Source organism: Fukomys damarensis, unplaced genomic scaffold (assembly GCF_012274545.1).
Source record: "Fukomys damarensis isolate Sample0158 unplaced genomic scaffold, DMR_v1.0_HiC HiC_scaffold_1, whole genome shotgun sequence".
NCBI classification, from domain to species: domain Eukaryota; kingdom Metazoa; phylum Chordata; class Mammalia; order Rodentia; family Bathyergidae; genus Fukomys; species Fukomys damarensis.
The window spans coordinates 57991108-58013833 of NW_022900913.1; the positions used below are offsets into that span (position 1 = coordinate 57991108).

General features: G+C 36.4%; 1 protein-coding gene across 1 annotated transcript in view; it reads right to left on the reverse strand.

The window, feature by feature from the left end:
* Window positions 1–22726, reverse strand: part of Cert1 (ceramide transporter 1) — a 135103-nt gene that overhangs the window by 54534 nt on the left and 57843 nt on the right. Inside the window, exons 5-7 of the mRNA XM_010619153.2 lie at window positions 21520–21627; window positions 20143–20281; window positions 13246–13329 (exon numbers count right to left, since the gene is read on the reverse strand). Of these exons, the coding sequence (XP_010617455.1) occupies window positions 13246–13329; window positions 20143–20281; window positions 21520–21627 (331 nt within the window). The remainder of the gene's footprint in view (window positions 1–13245; window positions 13330–20142; window positions 20282–21519; window positions 21628–22726) is intronic.

The window sequence follows — 22726 nt, forward strand, 5'->3', positions numbered from 1 at the left end:
CGTAGGGGAAGAACAAAAAGGGAAAAGAAAAAAATGTGAGAGAATGAAAAGATGAAAATAAAGTGTTTGTAGATGGGGAGGGGAGGAGGGGGTGAAGGGAGGGCAGAGGTAAGGGGAAAAAAATGAGAATCAAGACTTGCCATGTAAAGGTACATGATCCCAACAATGAATGTAACTGTACTGTATCCCTAAATGTACCAATAAACTCAATAAAAAAAAAAAACAAAAACAAAACAAAAAAAATATCTGGCAGTTTCTGTAAGTTAAATGCACATCTACTACATGATTCTGCCATTCTACTTCTTGGTATTTATCCAAACAAAATAATATGCTTGCCCATGCAAAGGCCACAGGGGTGTGCCTAGCAACTTTATTTGTAATAGTTAAAACTGTAAACAACTCACATGTCCACTAAAAAAATAACAAATTGGGTGGCAAACTGTGGTAAATCTATATAATAGAACACTACAATGATGAACCACAAACTAAAAAGGACAGGCAAAACATAACACATGAGTCCAATTATATTAAATTTTAGAAAATACAAACTCATCTACAGTGATAAAGACAGATGAGTGGTTCTGAGTGAACAAAGTGAGGGGAAGAAGATGATGAAGTAGATGGAGAAAACAGAAATATTAACCAGATTGTGCTGACAGTGTCATGAAAATATCCAGACTTACTAAATTGTACACTTTAGGTACTCTGTCAGATTTCAATGAAACTTTTAAAAAACGTTTTCTTTATAAGACTAAAAACCTTTTGAATCATTATAATGACTATTTTCTGTCCCTCCAATCAACATTTTGTTAAGAAATTATCAACTTAGAAATCCAAATATGTACAAAAGAATATTGCTGTTACAATAATAGACTGTTACTGCTAAATATTTACTAATTTATATACTAACAAGATGAAAAAGCAATACAAAATATATTTGAAAAAACCCTAAAATGCAGAAATATACCTTTAGCTGCAATGAACTAGGTCAAGAGCAGCCACCCTCAACCCTGCACAGAACAAAGCTGGAGTTATATAATCACTTTGTAAGTTTTCATATAGCTGACAAAATACGCATCTCATAAAGTAAGGCTTTTAAAATAACTTTTTTCTGGGCCAGGGATTTAGCTCAGTGATGCTGCTACCTGCCTGGTAAGCGCAAGATCCCAAGTACGATTCCCGGAACCAAAAAAAAAACCAAAACAAAACCAAAAACTTTTTTCTCATTATATCTGTTTAAAAATAACTGTTACGAAGACAAAACCACATCTTGATTTGTCATCCACCAGGCTCCTCTTAATATTGGCACTTTGGTTTTTTATCTTCATGGGAAAATGTTAGTAAAAATCCCAAAGTACTTAACATTTTTAGATGAGCTCACTCATCTGAATCTCCACTGAAGATAAGGGGAAAATGTTCTTTTCTGTTAATTTTGAGGTGAAATCTTGCTGTGTTGCCCAGGCTGTTCTCAAACTAACAGACTCATGCCTCAGGTTCTTGAGCAGCTGAACTACAGCTGTGTGCCACCATACCCAATGAGAAAATGCTCTTAAAGAGAATGGTGATATACCTTAAGTTCCTCTGCGAAAATGATACACTACAGTACAAGAAAGTTCTAAGTATATGACAGTGCATATAAAGGGCATAAATCGAAGAAACTGCAAACAGTTTACAAAGCTAGATTTACAAGTAGGCTCCAAAGATTATTATTCAGATTTACAGTTTAACTCTGACCTTAACACACTTCAAAATTCTCTCAAAGGTATTGCCACTCAAAAAATCAAGGGATCTGTAAGCTAATATCAAGAATAAAAACAAATGCTGACAGAAGTGAGACTTGGAAATCCTTCACTTTGACTCTTGCACTCTGCTTTGAACAGCAGACTTCACTCCAGTTTCTGTGCCTGTTTTTCCAACTTCACCACATAAAGTATTTAAAAAGCAGAGAGCAGGTAGAAAATCTCTCTGAACATAGAGAATAGCAACTCTGGGTTGGGGATTTAGCTCATTGACACTGCACCTGTCCTACAAGAACAATATCCTGAGTCTGATCCCCACTACCAAAAAAAAAAAAAAAAAAAAAAGTGTCTACTAGAAGAGAAAGGGGAAACGTGTCTGAAGACTTTGGAGCTGGTATCAATCATCCTTGGATCAAAAATTACTGGTTTTGGACTACTGGCCTATTTTACACATAATTATGCCAACAAAATAAGCCACAGCTAGTTTAATGACCAAGTATTCACATATGAAAAGTCTTTGAGCTTAAGCGGATTAAATGTAATACATGGTCCAAATTTTGTGTTCAGACAATTAGTATATGTGCAAGCACACAGTAAGTGTGTGTACAAAGAGCAGACAGGAAAATATCAGTACTTTTGATGATTTGCAATACAACTTTACTGGGATACAATTTCTGTACTGTAAATTCACTCATAATGCATGTAATTCTATGGTTTTCAGCATACTCAGAGTTGTACAACCATTGTTATTACCAATTTTAGGGTATTTTCATCAAACTTTCCTAAAATCCTAGATCAGTGATAGCGAAACTATGGTGCATGTTACTGTGTTTTTTTTTTAAAGACAGAAGATGTTAACGTAGGGGTTAGGAAGACTTAATGAACAAAACCTCGGTCTCATGGGAATTAGCACAAAGAATCAAAACCTTGGATCTTATCTTATTAAAAAGCTTCTGCATAGCAAGAGAAACCACCAACACAGTGAAGAGACAACCCATAATCTGGGAAAAAATATTTACTAGTTGTTCCTCAGACAAAGGTCTACTATCTAGAATATAAAAAGAACTTAAAAAAAAATCAGACCTCCAAAATTTAAATATCCAATCCAAAAAATGGGCATCTGAATGAAAAGATGTTAATGCAGAGTTGCTTTTTCTAAACTAAAACCTCAGTATTCAGGTTTAACTACAGTGTTGGCACTGTGTGATAAATAAGTGGATTTGGGGGTGCAGTTTGGGCACCTGGTCTCTAAAAGGTTGGCCATCACTGGCTTAAACTCATCATTAGTCACTTCCTAACTTCCCCAAGCACTCTGTCCTGTCCTAGGCAATCACTAATCTGCCTTCTATCTCTGCAATTTGTGTCTTTCGGTCATTTCATATAAATAAACATATAAAAATGTTTCTTTGTGACTGGATTCCTCTTAGCAAGGTCCATCCATGTTATATAGCATGCATCAGTACACACACAGTAATACCTTGGTTCACAAATGCCTCTATTTGCAAATAACTCGGTTTGTAAACAATGTTAGGTAAATTTTGCTTCTGTTTGCAAACTCTGAACTCGGTGACAAATATGACCATGTCAATCTCCCCTACACAAACACAAATGGAGCCATCGTTCCCAAAATTGTAAAACTAAGTTCATAATTGAAGCATCACTGTATGTTATTCATTTATATGGGTAAATAATATTCCACTGTATGGATACGTCACATTTTGTTTATCCCTCCTTCATTGGTGGGGAGACATTTGAGTTGTTTTCATTTTTTGGATGTTATACATAGTGCTGCTATGAACACTGATGTGTATGTTTTTATGTGGATGTAAGTTTTCATTTCTTTTGCATATATATAGTAGTGGAACAGCTACATCTAACAATAACAACCTCATCCACACTGCTGAATTTCTTTCTGATGACAATCACTGTAACAGATATGAAGTGGTATAACATGGCATTTTCCTCATGGTTAATGAAGTAAGATCTTTTTACTTATTTGGGTACTAATAAATCTTCTTCAGATGCTCTGCCTATTTTCAAATTGATTATTACTGATTCATAAGAGCTCTTTATGTATTTTAGATACAAATCTATTACCAGATATATCACTCACAAGTGTTTCTCCTGTTTTGTGAGTTATTTCTTCTTTTTTTTTTTTTTGGTATCGGGGATCAAACTCGGGTCCTTGTGCTTATAAGGAAGACGGTGGAATCACTGAGCTAAATCCCTGGCTATTTCTTCTTTTTTTCTTTTTGGCACCAGGGATCAAACTCAAGTCCTTGCACTTCTGAGGCAGGCACTGCTATTGTCATTTTTAATGATATTCTTTGAAGCACAAAATTTTTAATTTTGATAGCGTCAACTGATCTTTTTTGCTTTGTCATTTGTATTTTTAGTGTTGCATCTAAGAGGATTTTGTTTAACCCAAGGTCATGAAGATTTACTCCTATATTTCTTCTAAAAATTTTCATCAATTTTGAGTTATTGTATTTGGCATGATAAAAAATTCAACTGCTATCTTTTGCATATCGATACCCAGCTGCTCTACCATCTTTGTTGAAAAGATTATTTTGCTCACAGAATTGACTTGGCACCCTTGTGAAATATTGTTTGGCTGTAAATGTGAGGGTTTATTTCTGGACTCTCAGCTTTTTCCGCTGATTTATATGCCTATCCCTTCCTTATACTAGTAGTATATACTGTCTTGATTACTGCTGCTTTGAAGTAAGTCAAGAAACTAGGAAGTGTGAATACTTTTTTTTTTTTAAAGTAGCAGGACCTAACCCAAGGCATTCACACTGAACTCCACTCCCCAACTGTGATTGTCATCTGTGTCATCTTAAGAAAGAAGTGCCCAACTGACTGAATTACCATGGCTCTGGGTGTGGCTGACTGTATTTTCTCAAGACAGAAGACTCAACAGTGAGTGATGCCAACCAATAGACTTGCAGCCTAAATGTAATAGAAGAAGGAAGGCTCACTTCTCTTTCTTTGGAGGCGCTAAATTCTTTGCCTGGCATCCTTTGTCTCCTGGCTTCCAGCTCAGCCTCTTCAGCCTTCCAATGTAGACTCATATAGGGTTCTCTTGGCCTTTGAATTTTGAGTGGATCCTTCAGGTATCTTCAGCAAGCAGACAAGCCTTTTGCATTCTTCCATACCTGACTCTGCAGAAAGCCATTGTAAGCTTACTTGTATATCCTTATATAATTATATTACATTGACTCTTTAGTGAGCACTGACTGATACAGATTATGGTACCGGAAGTGGCTCTAGAAAAACAGAATTGTAAAGGCGAAATTCTTTAATGGTTTTAGTGGTCCCTGGAGTTAGCTCTCTAATTTGATAAGACCTAAAGATGCCATTGTCTTTCCTGATAATGCAGGGAATACTGACAGTTTGTGGTGTGAACTGTTTAAAACAATGCAGATACATTTGATTATCCTAATTCACCGAATCCACTTCTGAGATGCAAGAAAGTTAGTGACTCCAAAGATGATACTTTTGAATATTTTTGGCAGAGTAGAAAATATAATAATGCTGGCTGGTTGCTTGTAGCACCTCTGGACAAATTGGTGAAGGAAAATAATGAGCTCAAAACATGGATAGGAAATCTAAAGTCTTCTAACTGTGAAGACAAGCTCATAAAAAATAAGGGGCTCAAAGATTCAAATTCCCAGCTGAAGACACATGTAAAGAATCTAAATTTCTAGTTGTGTCTTGAAAGAAGAATCTCCCATCCTTAAGCCACAGGCTGAGATTGAAGAAATCCAAACACAAGCCCTCATAATTCGACTTGATGTTCAGCCTTGAAGGTTATCTGAAGTAAAGAAAAGGATCCCATAACTGGGATGGAAATGTTTGGGAGGATCCTGAATACACAGGGGATACTGAGTTACTAGCAGTAATGAGGTTATTCTGCCAGAGCAAGAGATTTCCCTATCCACAGTGGTGTAGGCAAACCCACATCCATTATCTGTGTTATGGCCCTCTTCTCCTGTACCTGGGGAAACGAATTCTCTGCTGAGAAAGCGATGAAAATGCTGGCATTCAGAACCCACCCTCACCACCTACTGTTGTCTCTAGGCCTATAACCAGGCTCAAATCGAAAGGCTAAAGGTGAAGTACATAGTGTGACCCATGACATCTGCTATTCTCCCAAGGAATTTCTTGAATTTTCTCTTACAGGAAGAGGCCTGATGAGTACGTGTGGGAATGAATTTTAAGGGTGGCAAAAACATCTGGAATAAGCTGAGTTTGTTGATATGGGCCAGTTAGAAGAGCAGCTTGTGGAGTAAAAGAAAGTGTTAATAGTTTATTTGGCTGGTCGGCAGAAGTGTGGATCAAAAGATAGCTCCCTGTAAGTTAGAGATGCCTGATGTTCCATGGTTTACAGATAATGAGGGGATTCAAAGGATCAGGGAAATGGGAATGCTAGAGTAGATTTGTCATATTAAACCTTATCTTCCACACTGGGGGATGATACAGAAAATGTAGCCTTCACTAACATCTTGAGAAACAGATTTGTGAGGAGAGCAACAGCACTTTTGAAGAGCCTTGTCATTGCTCTTTTCTGTATGCCAGACCTTACAGTGGGGACCATGGGAAACTCAGAAACTTAAGTGGAAAATGGAAGGGAAATGGGCTTAACTGGATTCCAGAATGGCCGGAGTCAAGGGGTAGCACTTAACCACCAAAGGCAGGGTACACGCACTTCCGTAAGGGACAGTAGAAGCAGAACAATGATCAGAAAGGTTTCAAAGAGTAGACCTATAGCTCTGGCTGATATGGCCTTGCTTTTCCCAAAAGTGAAACAGAAAATCTATTAAATTTTTGATGGATATATATAATCAAAATGTATAGGGCAAATGAACAGAAACCTATTCAAATAGCTCTAAAAGAGAATCACAGCCCCTCAACCAGTTCCCAGATTTGAGCCAGTTTACAGACCCAGAACCCCTTGAATGAAGAGGAGAGCTGGGTCCCCATGAGGGAGGACCCTAGTACACCACCAAAAATTTGTAGTCCATCTTTCTCCCATCCTTCCCCAAAGGAACCTAAGGCCTTTTACCAGGGTAACTGTACATTGGGAGAAGGGAAATGAGCAGACATTTCAAGGACTACTAGACACTGGTTCTGAACTAACGCTGATTACAGGAGACCCAAAACATCATTGTGGCCCTCCAATCAGAGTAGGGGTCTATGGATATCAAGTGATCAACAGAGTTTAAGCAAAGGTCTGGATCACAGTGGGTCTAGCGGGTCCTCAAATTTATCCGGTAGTCATTTCTCCTGTTCTAGAATGTATAAATGGGATAGATATACTTGGTACTACACTTGGCAGAACCTCACATTATTTCCTTAACCTATAGTGTGAAGGCTATTATGGTTAGAAAGGCCAAATGGAAGCCATAGAGTTTACTTTGCCTGGTAAAATAGGAAACAAAATCAGTACTGCATCCGTGGAGAGACTACAGAGATCAGTACCACTATTAAGAACTTGAAAGATACAGGGGTGATAATTCCCACCACATCTCCATTTAATTCTCTCATCTGGCCTGTGCAAAAGGCAAAGGGGTCTTAAAGAATGAAGATAGATTACCGTACACTGAATCAAGTGGTGACTCTGATTATATCTGTTTTATCAGATGTGGTGCCCTTACTTGAGCGGATTAACACATCTCCTGGCACTTGGTATGTAGCTAATGATTTGGCAAATGTCTTCTTCTCCATACCTATCCATAAGGCTCATCAGAAACAATTTTCTTTCAACTGGCAAGGCCAACAATACACTACCTCAGGGTTATAGTAACTCTCCAGCCGTGTCACAACTTAGTTAACAGGGATCTTGATCACCTTTCTTTCCCACAAGGTATCACACTAGTCATTACATTGATGATATTATTCTGATTGGACCAAGTGAGCAAGAGGTAGCAACCACCCTGTAATTTTTAGTAAAGCATTTGTGAGTCAGAGGATGGTAAGTGAACCCAACTAAAATTCAAGGTCCTATCTCAGTGAAATTTCTAGGCATCCAGTGGTATGGGGTATATAGAGAGATCCCTTCTAAGATGAAAGATAAGTTGTTATATCTGGTTCCTTCTACAATGAAAAAGAGGCACAATGCTTAGTGGGGCTATTTGGATTTTGGAAGCAACACATTCCTAACTTATGTGTTTTACTCTAACCCATTTACTGAGAGACTTAGAAAGGTGTTAGTTTGGACTGGTGCCCAGAGCAACAGACAGTTCTGGAACAGGTCCACACTGCTATGTATGTAGGCTACTTCGCCACTGGCTATATGATCCAGCAGATCCAATGGAACGTGAAGTGTCAGTGGTAGGTAGAGATGCTGTTTAGTCTCTAGTAGGCCCCCATAGGAGGCCTTTAGGATTTTGAACCAAAGCTCTGCCACCATCTGCAGACAACTGCTCTCCCTTTGAAAAGCAAGTCCTGACCTGCTACTACTGTGCATTAATGGAAATTTGACCTTTGAACATGGGACACAAGGTTACCTTACCCATCATAAACTGATTATCTGATCCACTGAGTCATAAAGTTGGACAGAGGAGGTCCAGAGGGCACAAATAAGTTGCATAAAGAAGTTGCCCACATGCTCATGGTTCCTACTACTGCTATATTATCTTGTCTCCCAGCTTGCACAACAAACTACATAGAACTATTAAAAAAAAAAAAAAAAGATGGTTGTAAACCTGAATAGCGTGCTTTGGTTTAAGTCCAAACAGCCATTAAACGAGGGGTATCTGTAATTAAGTGGATAGGTAGCACGACCCATTCTGTTGAGAGCAGTCAACCTTTTTCTGCAGCCACCCTGTCATTGCCCAGTGAGCTAATGAACAAAGTGGCCATGGTGGCATGGATGGAGGTTATGCATGGGCTTAGAAACACAGACTCCCATTCATCAAGGCTGATCTGGCCACAGCCACTGCTGAATGACCAGTATTACCAGTATCAAAGACCAATGCTGAGACCCAGATATGGCATCATTACCTGGGGCCGTGAGCTTGTGACCTGGTGACAGGTGGATTATATTGGACCACTTCTATCATGGAAAGGGCAGCACTCTGTCCTTATCAGCATAGACAGTTATTCTGGGTATGGATTTGCCTTCCCTGAACTTAATGTTTCTGTCAAAACTGCCATCTGCAGACTTAGAGAATGCCTTATTCACTGTCATGGAATTCCAAAAAGCATCACCTCTGACCAAGGAATACATTTTAAGGCCAAAAAAGTGAGGCAATGGGCTCATGCTCTTGGAATTCACTGGTCTTACCATGTTCCTTATCATCCAGAAGCAGCTGGATTGATAGAAAGGTGGACTGGTCTTTTGAAGATGTAGTTATATCATCAGCTGGGTGGCAGTTATAGTTTGCAGGGTGGGGGCAAGGTTCTTCAAAAGGCTCTATATATTCTGAATCAGAATCCACTATATGATCCTGAGGTTTCCACAAAAAAGATTCACAAGTCCAGGAATCAAGGAGTGGAAGTGGGAATGTTACCACTCACCATTATCCCTAGAGATCCACTAGCAAGATTTTTATTTCCTGTTCCCAAGACCTTATGCTCTGCTGGCCTAGAAGTTTTATAGTTCCAGATAGGGAAAGGATTGTACCAGGAGGCACAACAATGATTCCATTGAACTGAAAGCTAAGACTCTCCACGGATCATTTTGGTCTCCTCAAGCCTCTCAGTAAACAAGTTAAAAAGGGAGTTAACAGTGTTGGCAGGGGTCCCTGACCCAGGCTGCAAGGGGAAATTGGACTAGTCCTCTCACAATGTAAGAAAGGAGGAATATACTTGAAGTACAAAATTCTTAGGGCACCTCCTAGTATTACTATGCTGTTTTAAGGTCAATGAGAATCTATAATACCCCAAATCCAGGCAGGATGACAAATGGCCTAGTACCTTCAGGAATAAAGGTATGAGTCACCTCACCAGGAAAAGAACCAAGACCTGCTGAGGTGCTTGCTGAAGGACAAGGGCAGAAATTCTAAATACCAGCTACTCCATGATTAGTTAAAGAAACAAGGATTATAACTATAATAGTGCTCTTCTACTGTACTTATTTGATACAATGATGAAAAGACTTGGTTCTTAAATTTTGTTAAACCTGTTCAAAATGTTGAAGTTATGAAAAGTTAGGAGTAAGAATTACCTAAAGAAAATGTGCCTTTTACTCTGGGGAATGAATTAGTGCATTTCCATGTGTACATCAAACAATTGTACAATGTTAGGCATCATTATGAACATGTATTTGTATCTGGAAACTAAGTATGTTTTAAGGAAATGTTTCTGGTTATCAAACTGACAATGGAAGAATTATAGTTAACTCCTGTGTCAGCTACACTAAGAAATGCCCAATTGATTAGATTAGCATAGTTCTGGGTGTGGCTGGATGGATTTACTTAAAACAGAAGACCCACTCTGGGTGTGAGTGGCACTAATAGGTTTATAGCCTAAATGGAATAAAAGGGAACAAGGAAGTAAGTCTCACTTCTGTTTCTCTCGAGGAGCTCCCATCTTCACCTTCACTTTCAATGTCTGTCCTCTGGCTTCCAACACAGACTCTTCAGCCTTATAGTACAGACCTTTTGGCCTCCTGATACAGACTCCCACAGGACTCTACAGTGAGCTCCAGGCCTTCAACCTATAGCTCAATCCTTTGGATCTCCAGTCTGTAGACAGTCCTTTTGCATTCTCCCATACCTGACTCTGCAGGCAGCTTTTGTACATCTACCTTGCAAATCCTTATATACTTCTTTATATCTTACATTAAATCTGTTTCTCCAGTGAGCATTGACCGATACATCAGCCTGTTTTTCACTTGAATTTAAGACAGGGTTTTGCTGAATCATTTAGTTGCCAGGGTGAGCTTGAACTTACAATCTTCTTTCCTCGGCCTCTGAACACTGTTATTCTGTTCCTTTTCAAGTCTGTTTTGGTGTATTCATATGCATTTTAGAATCAGCTTGTTAATTTCCTTAAAAAAACATATTGAGGTTTTTTTTTTTTTTTTTTTTTTTTTTTTGGTGGTGCCAAGGATCGGACTCAGGATTGAACTTGTGAGGTAGGTGGTGTTGCCACTGAGCTAAATCCTGGCCCATATACTGAGGGATTTTTATAAGGACTACATTAAATATGCAGTTCAATTTGGGAGTACTGAATTCTTAACAATGTCAAGCATTCTGATTCATGAACACAGGATGTCTTTTAGATCTGAAGGTTTATGATTTTTCTTTTAAATTTATTCCCAAGTATTTTGGTGCTTTTGATGATATTATAAATAAAATTTTTAAATTTCATTTTCAGTTTGTTCATTTCAGTTATTTAAAAATACAACTGATGTTTTGTGTACTGATCTTATACTCTGAAATTTTGGTGAAATAATTTATAGTCCTAATAGTTTTTAGGAAATTCATTACAATTCTTTATATCATCACAGCATTTGCAAACAGAGGTAGTTTCACATTTGGATGTCTTTTATTTCCTTTTACAGAATCATCCTGAATTTCTTTTTTTCTTTTTGGTACTAGGGATCAAACTCAGGACCTTGAGCTTGGAAGGCAGGAATGGTGCCGCTGCACTAAACCCCAGTCTTTGGAATTTCTTTTTCTAGTTTCCTTGTTGTGGTCGTTATCTTTTATGCTGCAGTCTTTCTTCAAATGTCTAGAGACCTGGCTATTAGTTCTCATTAAGAGCCAGGATGTGAAGCTCTGTAGACTTCATCAAGGGTGATGTAGTAGTGAGAAAGCTTTTTTTATGCTAGAATCCCCCCACATTTCTCTCTATAGTCTTTCCTTTGTGGCCATTCAGTTTCTCTGGAGCTGTTTTCTAGTTTTGTCAGAAAACACATCTCCAGTTGATGATATTTGAAAACAAAGTAAGATAAAAGGGGTGGGAATTACATTACAGTCCTTGGTTAACAGAACTTTGGGAGGTAAGAGGGACTGAGCAGGGAGAGCTCAATAATCAGTATGTATATTTTTGTTTAATCGCTTATTGATAGCACAGAATACTGATCTTTTGTTGTGCCAAATATTCCTAAATCTAGAATTTTCCAGTTGAACTTCTAAAAAGAGATGTTACCATTCAATTTTAGGAACACAGGTGAGATAGCTTGAGTCTATTTGGAATGGAGAATCAGGCCTGGAAGATTTAAAACTCCTTTCAATAATTTTTCTAATATATAAACAAAGTACTTTTTTTTCCATTAAAGCAGCTTATTGTGAAATTAAAATGTAACTCTAAAGGACCTTCATAAAATAGTCCCTTAATTAGATAAAGATATATTCATCTAGATGAACTGATAGGTTTTAACATTTAGTCCCATAAGGAAAATTCTGATAATAAGTCATTAATACCAAGCTAGTACTTTACAAGAATAATACAGGTAAGTTTTAAGGAAGAAGGAAAGCCAGGATGAAAATCAGAAACAAGAAAAGACGGAAACTGGGAGACAGAGAAGTCACATAAAGGAATAGTATATGATCTCTAAAATAGGAAATTATTTCTGTGCATGTAACAGCTTAAAAAAACAGCAAATAGGGCTGGGGATGTATCACATACTTTCCTGGCATGTGCAAGGCTCTCGGTTCAATCCCCAGTACCACAAAACAAACAAACAAACAAAACCCTGATGTATAAATGTGCTATAACTGCAAATCTTATTTCATATTCTATATAATTTCAGTAAAAATAAAAGTATAATGAGATTAACTTTTTTTTCACAAAAGTCTTTTTGTATTTAAAAAATTTCAAAAATCCACTTTTTCTTAGGAACATGTAACAAGATGAACACTGACTATAATTCACAATAATGAACAATTCAGAATTCCTACTAGTAAGTCAGTCAATATAAATAAGGTAACAATTAATAAATGAGTATGTAAAATAAATCATCCTGGTCCTGAGCCTACAAGCAATTATGCTGTGAAATGAGAGCTATTTTAATAGTTTCCATAACTATATGGAACCAGTGTTCCAACAGTAGTTCATCAAGTAGAGAAAAAAGTGTCCTGTAAACCAAAAGAAATACATTCTAAAGAAAACAATAAAGTCAAATTCCCTAAAAGCATTTCTCCCCTAGGGGGAAAAACATTCAGTATTCAGTATTTAAAGTGTGATTTTGTTAATACTGTTGAAGTAAATAAGCTAATGTTTGGAATTTAGAATGAGCATTTGTGGCTAGTTATACAACATCAGAACGTATATTTTACCAGTATTACTTTTCTCCAAAAATATTTTAGCTAGGATTTCTGCAGTTCTAGTGCTTTTGTTTGTTTGTTTTGTTTTGTTTTTTGTTTTTTTGGTACTGGGGATGGAACTTGGGACCTTACACTTGGGAGGCAGGCAGTGGCACCACTGAGCTAAATTCCCGGCACTCTATTCTCTATTGCTTTCTAAGTATTACTCAATCATGAACTATTGTTTGTTATATAATGTAAGAAACTATATTTTATCCAGCTAAGGGAAAAAATATATTACTTACACTTTTCTTTATTGCCATTGGTATTATGCAAGAAGTCGCCATCAGAACGTGTTGTAGGAAAGTCATCTTCATCATCTTCTACCACTAAATAAAATGTTTAAAAATATTAGAATGAAAAAAGGAAATCAATTTATTCTTATGTTCAACAGAGTCAATACCCTTCAGATTCTGTAAATACTAGATCTTATTTATCTTTTGTATTTTCACGTTATGCTCAATAAATATAATTAAATAACATATTATTTTGCCAGGCAGAGCAGCACATGCCTATAATTCCAATACTGGAGAGGCTGAGATAGAGTTGCTGCAAATTCAAGGCCAGCCTGAACTACATAAAGAGACCCTATCTCAATAAATAAATAAATACATACATACATATATAAATATAAATATATATATATATATTATTTTAGCTATCCATTCTTATTTATGAAAGAGATAATTATTAAGCTATAATTATTTTTCCCTCTCTGAAAAAGCTAGAAGGGATGAGCAGGGCTGTCAAAGGATAACTACACGGAGTAGATACCATAGCTAGTCTCTGAGTGTTTTAAATCTAAAATTTCTGTATTTGCAAGGAAAACAGAACTACTTCCAGATATGATATTTTCACTCATCCTACTGGGTACCTATACCTAGAATTTTTTTTTTTAAATGAAGGCCGGCTATTTATTTATTTGATACCTGGAATTGAACTTGGGACCTTGCGCTAGCAAAGCAAGGCGGTGGAACCACTGAGCTAAATCCCTGGCTCTAGAAATTCTTTTTTAACAACTCCAATTATAGAAAAAAATTAAACTAAACTAAAGTAAAACTAAACTTGCTTTTTTCCTCTCGTATACCATTCTTCTATTCCTTTTTCTGTGTATTATACGTTGATCCTCTTATTATATATACTATTCATGATGCAAATTTTTGAATCAACCCTCCACCTATTTTCTGCTTTTATCAAAATTTCTGTAGCTGGGTCGGGGATTTAGCTCAGTGGTTCTGCCATCTGCTTAGCAAACACAGGATTCGAGTTCAGTCCCCGGTACACCCTCCCCAATTTTTTTTTTTTATGGCTTACTTTACAAGTCGAGTACCTTATAATATGAATATCTGAAACCCCAAATGCTGTGATATCCAAAACTTTTTAAGTGCTGACATGATGCTACAGGTAGAAAGTAACTCACTTGACTTCAGGCACACAAAAAATACTGTATAAAAACACCTCTAGCTTATGTTTATTCAATGTACATGAAATACAAATGGATTCTGTGTTTATACTTGGGTCATATCCCAAAGACCTCTCATTATGTGTATGAAAATATTCCAAAATCCAAAACAATTTCAAAATCCTAATAATCTTAATTCCAACTATTTTGGATAAAGAATACTATGTATCTTTTGAAGGACTCTCTACAGAAGGAATCTTCATTCTAAACTAAGGTCATAAGAAATTTGGTACTTCTTTACCTCAGGAGTACCTTGGCTCTAGAAGGAGAACTACATTATATTCTCTTTACCTCTTTCCCCAATTGATGCAGAACCCAATTTGATATGATACCTTATTTCCTCCCTTGACTAAATGGTAGGAATCACTAAGGACATTTCTAATTACTGGACTACTTAACTTTTCATCATTTGAAAACTTTGCCACTCGTTTATAATAATTTTTTCTAATTGCAACCTGTTATTATTTACTAGTACCTGGTATTCATTTCTATCCAACTGAATGATATCACCACCATTCTTACAGACTTCAACACCTATACTGAAACCTCTGCTAATACCTTAGTTGCAAAATTGACATTACCACATTCTATGGAATTTTATCTTATTAATCATTTATAAATATGGTAAATTCTAAGGAATCCATTAGCATACTCCTGTTTTTAAATCATTGTTTATTATCAGTAAGATCCTGGCATTAACTCAGTATTACCTGATTAACTATTTTTTGACCTGCTCCATTTCTGACCTGGACCAGTTCACCTCTCCTTAGATAACCTCCTGGACTCCACTCCTAGGAGGCTACCACATTGATGCCAAACTTAGTGCACACTAAGCATAGCACACCAACAGCCCAGAATTCCTGGATTCAAGCAATCCTCCCACCTCAGCCTCTTTTGTGTAGCTGGGACTACAGGCATGCAACACCATACCTGGCTGCTTTTAAATGGCTTGTATTCCACTTACCTTGTTAGTAACTAAATTGAGTTACAAAATATCATTTTCATATCCTTAACTCTAAGGTCAGCTCTTCCTGTATTTTTATCATCATTCGTATTCACAGTCTCAATTTTGTAATCTCCAAGCAAGCCTAAAAAGTACACATTCCAGGATCACCCTCAACCTTCAACTCAACTTGGATCTGAATATCAATTATAGAGTTGCCAAATAAGGCTCTATGACCAAAGAAACATCCCACTTACACACACACACACACACACACACAAACACACGCACAAACTTCTTGTTCATTTCTCTTCTGTGGAGCTTCAGAGAAAACAAATTTGAAAAAAATTACTACTACCAGGGCATCTTTTTATTTTTTCCCTGTAAGAGATGGGGGTCCAGCCTGTATGCGAACTCTCAGACTCAAGTGATCCTCCTGTCACCAACACCAGCAATCCTGTGTGTAGCTAGGACTACAGACAAACACTACTATGCCCAGGTGAGGAGGGATGTACAACAATGCCCTTCAAGGAGTCTTTAATATATGAAAAACCCGTTCCTGAAAAGTTTTAGGTTCTAAATTGGGCCTGGGCAAGTATATTATTTATCATAGAAATGAAATGTTTTTCTTTACTTTTATTTTCCTTGCATTTTTGTATTCAGATAAAAGTCATGGCTACCAAATGAACTTACAGTGCAACCATCTGTAAATTAGTTCACTGGCCTAATCCCAAAAAGATGATTTTCACGTACCCTTTAAGATCCTTACTTCATTTCTTAGTCTTTTCAAATATTCCTTTTTTTTCCATCTCATCAATGAAAAATAATGCTGTTTATTATTTACAACCCATTTATACCTTTATTTCTCCTATAATAACATATTTCATCATATTACTACAGTACAGTAATTCTAGGTTTTATGTATTCTCGCAAAAAGAAGGATGTTTCCTTAAAAAATCAAAAGCTCTCTAAATATTTGTTTTGCCTTCTGCTGGCCTTTTCCTTCCATTGTCAGAGGCTTATAATGCTGGCTTCTATTTCTACCAGGAAGTTATCTACACTCATCTAGAAACTCTCCTTCATACACCTTAATATTCTGGCTCAGTAGGATTAGGGGTGAAAATTATGATAAATTATTTCTTTTTCTTAGGACTCCCCCACATGATTCTAATAATTAAATAGGCAGCTGTTTTTCCCCCCAGCATGCAAGTATTTCCTAGCAAATTAAATCGAATTCCTCTCAAACCGCTCCCCTTCACTGTAACCTTTGCCTCCAATTAGAAAAAGCAACATTTTTCAATGATTAGCTCTTTTAATACAATCTGTTTTTATAAACCATCTCCATTTTTTACTTTACTTCTTGACCCTGTGCTTTTTGACGCTGCTTATGCGTCCAGTGAAATTTCTACTTGCCAACACTCTTGATAGGTCCCCTATCTAACCACGTCTCCATTTTATTTTAAAACTCAAATTCCTTTTGTTTCTCATTCTTCAAGTCTCCTGCCTTAGTTATTTGTCCTTCTACCACATGAGAACTTAACTGTTAAGACTTCAATCCCCACTACCCCTATACCGGGAATTAAACTCAGGACGTTGAATTTACAAGGCAGGCACAGAACCACTGAGCTAAATCCCCGGCCCTATGACTTCCAATTTTTAAGAAAATGCTAATATAGAATGTGCCCAAAGGTGTGTCTACTACTAAAACTCAATATATGTAGCTTCATAAACAGACTAGCTATGCAAACATTGCCACTTCATTTCTCTGCAATTCTCCAATCTGTAACATGACACTTATCTATATAATGAGCCTACTGTAAAATTAAATAATGAGTGTATTTAACATTATTCATGGTAAATACTACAAAATACTATCAAAGTTAATTGTGGTTTATGCCTAATTAATTGTGGTTTATGCCTAATTAATTGTGGTTTATATCTAACATCTTCCCAAAACCCCATACACTCAAAAGGTGGGGCTTTTGGAAGATGACTGGATCAATGCTGCATGATACTAATCAATCAGTAATCAGTAGATTACTCCACTGATGAGTTTCTAACAAAATATGATGTTGGAAAGTGAAGCCTGGTCAGACGAGGTGGGTCACTGTTGGTGCTGCCTACGAGGATCTATCTCCTTTCCTCTTTTCCTGATCTCTCTCTGCTCCCTTCTTCCTGCCATGAGCATTTCTCTTCTGTGGCTCTCTGCCTTGGGATAAAGCAACAATAGGGTGAAGTCGCTACAAACTATGAGCCAAAATAAACATTTCCCACTTAATTTGTGGATGTCAGTGTTGTGTCTCAGCAACAAGATAAATAAGCCCCAAATGAAGTTTCTACTTGTCATAATTGTTCAGAGGTTTTATACTGATTATTCTCACCATTCCAATCTGTTACAATTGTTTACATTGCTTTTAGTGTGGTATGTTTATCTTGTTTATAAATCAAAAATATATTTAGGACTAATTAAATCTTACTAAAAATGTGTGTGAGAGCTATAGTGATGGTGGTAAAGGATTGAGTTGTCTACCTTATTACTAATTCCGATAAAACATTTTATATGAAAACAATGAACACCTAAAATAAAAGGAAAAGTTTAGGGTTATCATATCAATGACATATAACAGAGAACAGAAATTGTTTTTTTTTTTTTTGGTACCTGGGATCGAACTCAGGTCCCTGCGCTTGCAAGGCAGGTGGTGGAACCACTGAGCTAAATCCCTGGCCCAAAGAACAGAAATTCTTAACTCTCTTTAAATCATTAACTTAGTTTTAATTATTTAATGAAAGTGCATCCACAGTGATTCTTAGATTCAGATCAGCAACACTGACTACTGAAGTAGGAAAATATGGTCTACATCCTTATTTTGCCTTTTCCCATATATTCTTAGTTGTTATAGGCTGCAGTGTACTCTCCTTGGCAAATTCCCATGAAGCCCTAACTCCCAATAGCTTAAGATGTGACTGTATTTGGAGATCAGTTAAGTAAGAATGAGATCATTGGGGGGAGTGTTAATCTGACTGGTGTCCTCTTGAGAGGAAATTTGTACATAAACACCACATACAGATATATGGTATGAAAAGACAGAGATCTACGAGCCAAAGAGATATGCTTGGAAGAGATCTGTCCCTCACTATCCTTGGAAGAAAGCAAGCCTTCGAGCACCAATTTCAGATCTGTGAAAAAATAAATCTGTTAAGCCACTCAGTCCTGTCTACATTTCTGCCATTTATTCAAACATGTAAAAGAAAGAATTCAGAACATTATTTAAAATTATGCATTCCAACCTCTACTTCCTCCATCATCACTTTTGTCCTTCAAACAAAACCCAAGCTAAAAAAAAGATAAACAAAACTCGTTTCTATATGCATTTTTTTTTTGTTTAAAGGGCTATTTTCCGAGAAAAAGGCAAGTACTGTGAACTGTTTAATCTGATATTAAAGGGTACACTTTTAAAAACACTGAAAGATATGTAGTTCAGTTGGATCTATTTTTTATTTATTTAATTAATTTTTTTTTGAGACATGGTCTTCCTATGCAGTTCAGGATGGCCTTGAACTCACTATGTAGGTGAGGCTGGCCTCAAACTTGCAACAATCCTCATGCTAAGGCCTCCTAAGTGCTGGGATTACAGGCATGTACCACCACATCTGGTTCCGCTGGATTTATTTTTAAAGAAAATTATCAAATGTTAAAAAGCCAAAACAACATATTAAAAATAAAGAATTTCAAAGCTACTTACAGGACAAAATTAAGTACTTTAAGAGGAATATAGATGTTTGTTTCTGGGCAAAATGGATAACAAGGGATTGAATTACTCTCTAACATAAATCTAAAACACTGGAAAAAACATATGAGACAGTAATCACTAGGTAGAGGATAAAAAAGGCAGTGATCCCTGAGAGTTGGGAAACAAATGATACGAGCTTTAATAAAGGCTCTAGCTCACTGCCTTGGGAGTTTCTAAACTGTAGAGAAAGGATAGGAAACCCAAGGGGAGCCCAGTAAGACTCTTAAAATAGAAAGAGCTGAGAATCCAAACAGATGAAGGCAACCAAAGTTCACAAAGAGAGCACCTCATTACTGGTTTATTTCTCCATGAAAAAAAGGGAGAAAGGAGGGAGGGAAGGATGGTGAGGAAGAGAGGGAATGGGAGAGGGAAAGAGAGACATGAACAGCCAGCAGGTAGGCAGGCAGGCAAAGTGTGAAAGAAAAGAGAAAGAACAGTGGGATAAAAAAGGACAAAGGAAGAAAGAGATCTATGAATTCAGTCCAGATATGGGGAACTGAATATATGCTGTGTTCTCTAAGACTCATCAAGGGGTAAATTTACTGGACATAATAATGTATGATGCATAATAATATGTGAAGATATCAGATACCATTTTTTGGTGAGTGTGTGGGGGGGTACTGGAGATCAAACTCGGGACATTGCGCTTGTTAAGCAGGCGACAGCACCACTGAGCTAAATCCCCCGCCCTAGGTACCATTTTTTAGCAGAATTAAAAGTATCACTGAGAATTCTTCGATGGCATCTTATATGGACGATCAGAAATGAATTAGTATGTATTATTAAAGTACTGAAATTACATGGACACCAAAATCTGTTATACTGGGATTTTGAAGCAAAAGTGACTATAACTACCTTTATTACTTAAAGACATTACCCATTAAGATCAAGAAGCTTTAAATCCATTCATTCTCCAAGTAAAAATAGTGGTAATAGTCTAATTAACCTTTATCCCTTTGAAGTTCATCCTTGGAGACAGCATCAGCACAGACATCAAAGTACTTCTGAAGAGTATCAACTTGTCGACACAGGATGTCTCTAAAGGTCTCCATTTCAGCCAATTTCTCACGTAAACTGTGGCCTTTCTGCAAAATACAAAAGGGGAAGATGTAATTCATATGAAACAGAACTATACTCTATTTGATCTTATGGTATTTTATTCTCTTTTAAGGTCTGCACCTCATTACTGAGGGAATTGGATAAAGAGATAAGTTCAAGGTAATATTCTTAGGAATAGGATTAAAAATGACTAGTAGCTTGACAGTTATAAACCCATGGGAAATAAAACAGTAATAATGCCTGACAATTTGCTAAAGCAGTATTTTTTATTTTCAAATTAGACACTGAAAGGAGAAACTGATCTTGAAATGGCAAAGCAATTATTGGGTACACTTTCACAGTATTGGTAAGAGTCATCTAGGGAACCCTCAGGACGAAGTGTATCTGATCATGTAAAAGTTTCTGCCTTTCATTGTATCTGAGTTATTTTGCAATTCTTTCAATATAAGACAAAGTGATTTTTATATCTTCAGTCTTTTTTATCTTTTTTGGGGGGTTATTGGGGATTGAACTCAGGACGACCTTATGTTTGCATGGCAGGTGGCGGCACCACTGAGCTAAATTCCTGGCCCAAAAAACAAAGCGATTATTGTAAGTAGAAGTACATATGAACTTTAACCTGTGTAGAGGCACTGATTACAAACCTGTGGATACTGATCAGTTTTGCATTATCAAATTCATCTCAATATTCAGATTCTACTTTGAGTCATATTTAACTTAAAATCTGAGGTGTTTCATTTGAGTAAATACCGAATAATTTCTCTGTTATGAAAAACTAAAAGTGTAGATAATATTCAAATGGTATAATTGGGAGTGTGAAATAGGAAGAAAATGGCTAAAGGAGAACTGGCAAGGTGAGGGGAAAGGAAATAAGGGAAAAGAAAAAAATGTTAAAAAATGAAAAAATGGAAACAAAGTCTTTGTAAATAGGGAAAGGTGGAGGGGGTGAAGGGAGGGCAGAATATGGGGAAAAAACAAGAACCAAGATATATCATGTAAAGGTACAAGATCCCAATGATAAATGTAACTGTACTGTTTGTTTTGAATGTACCAATAAATTTAATGGAAATTTTTTTAAAAAATAATAAAATGTGGTTTATATTTGAGTCATGATTTTGTCCCTTAAAAAGTTATTCTATTAACAAATTCAAATAAATTACAGTGCATGAAAATCCTTTCAAAACCCACCAAGTAAGTTCTGCTCAGTCTCTAATACTAAACTCAAATTATGTTAATTTGACTTAAAGCATTCATAACCACAAACCTTGAATGAAGAGGTGGATGTTGCAGAATAGCCACTTGCTCCAGACACCAGTGACACCAATGAGCCATGTCGACGTAAGCTGGATTCAGATCCATATCCTGATTCAGTCTAAAAAAGAAAGTAAGCTACATGAAAAGAAATTTAAATAAAAAATATTTCAGAGAAAAAGAAAGTTATTAGTAATAAGCAGTTTGGGTTCACACAAGAAATACCACAATAACTGATACAACCAATGCTTTCAATACCTAATTGACCTTTAATTTAGATATTCACCGAATACCTACTGTGTGCTGGACTAGTAGGATAAAGGAGTGTTTAATAATAAGACAATTACCAAAAGTAGCCAAATTCGTAAAAATAGAAAACAGAACAATGAGTACCAGAGGCTAGGGGACAAAAAACAGAGATTTAGTATTTAAGGAGTACAACAGAGTTGCAGCTGGGAAGTATGAAGAAGTTCTGATGATACTGGGTGGTATTAAAGTATTTAATGCCACAAGAACTGTACTCTTCAAAATGACTATACTGGTAAATTTTACATTATATATATATATTAGAATTTTTAAAAATGGATAGGACAAAGTAAAAATAATATTAAGAAAACTTCCAGTACTAGTTCTTTATAAATGAGTCTCCTATCTGACAATGCTAATGTATCAGTGCCCAGTGAAGCTTTCCCTATTACACTAGGCAGCATGTCACTGTATTTTTTTCCAGGTTTTTTTTTTGAGGGGGGCATGTTTGGGATACATAATGACAACATTCCTCATATGGAGTTGGTAAAGGTATAAGACAATTTTTTCTTCATTCCATTCACCTCCCTCCTTTTACAATGATAGAACTTACCACTGAAATTATAATAGTTTGTATTTTGCAATTGCTACTTGACTTAGATCTTTCTGGAAGCTGAATGTTATCTTTTTCACTTTTGTAACCACCCTGACAGTTTATGGGACAAAAATGGTTCATTTTTACGAATTAAATCATCATACCATGGAAGAAAATTGGGACTCCAGGATATTTGGGTATAGATGAAGCACTGACAATATAGTACTTTTATTTCATTTTAATAGTAACGGTACTTTCCTGAGCATCAGTTTTATATTCCATCCTCAATACAAAGTACTAATAAAACAGTATTTGAAGAAAAGTAACTTTGAAGTACCTTAAACCAAATAATTTGAATCTCTACTTTTTAAAAGTGAAT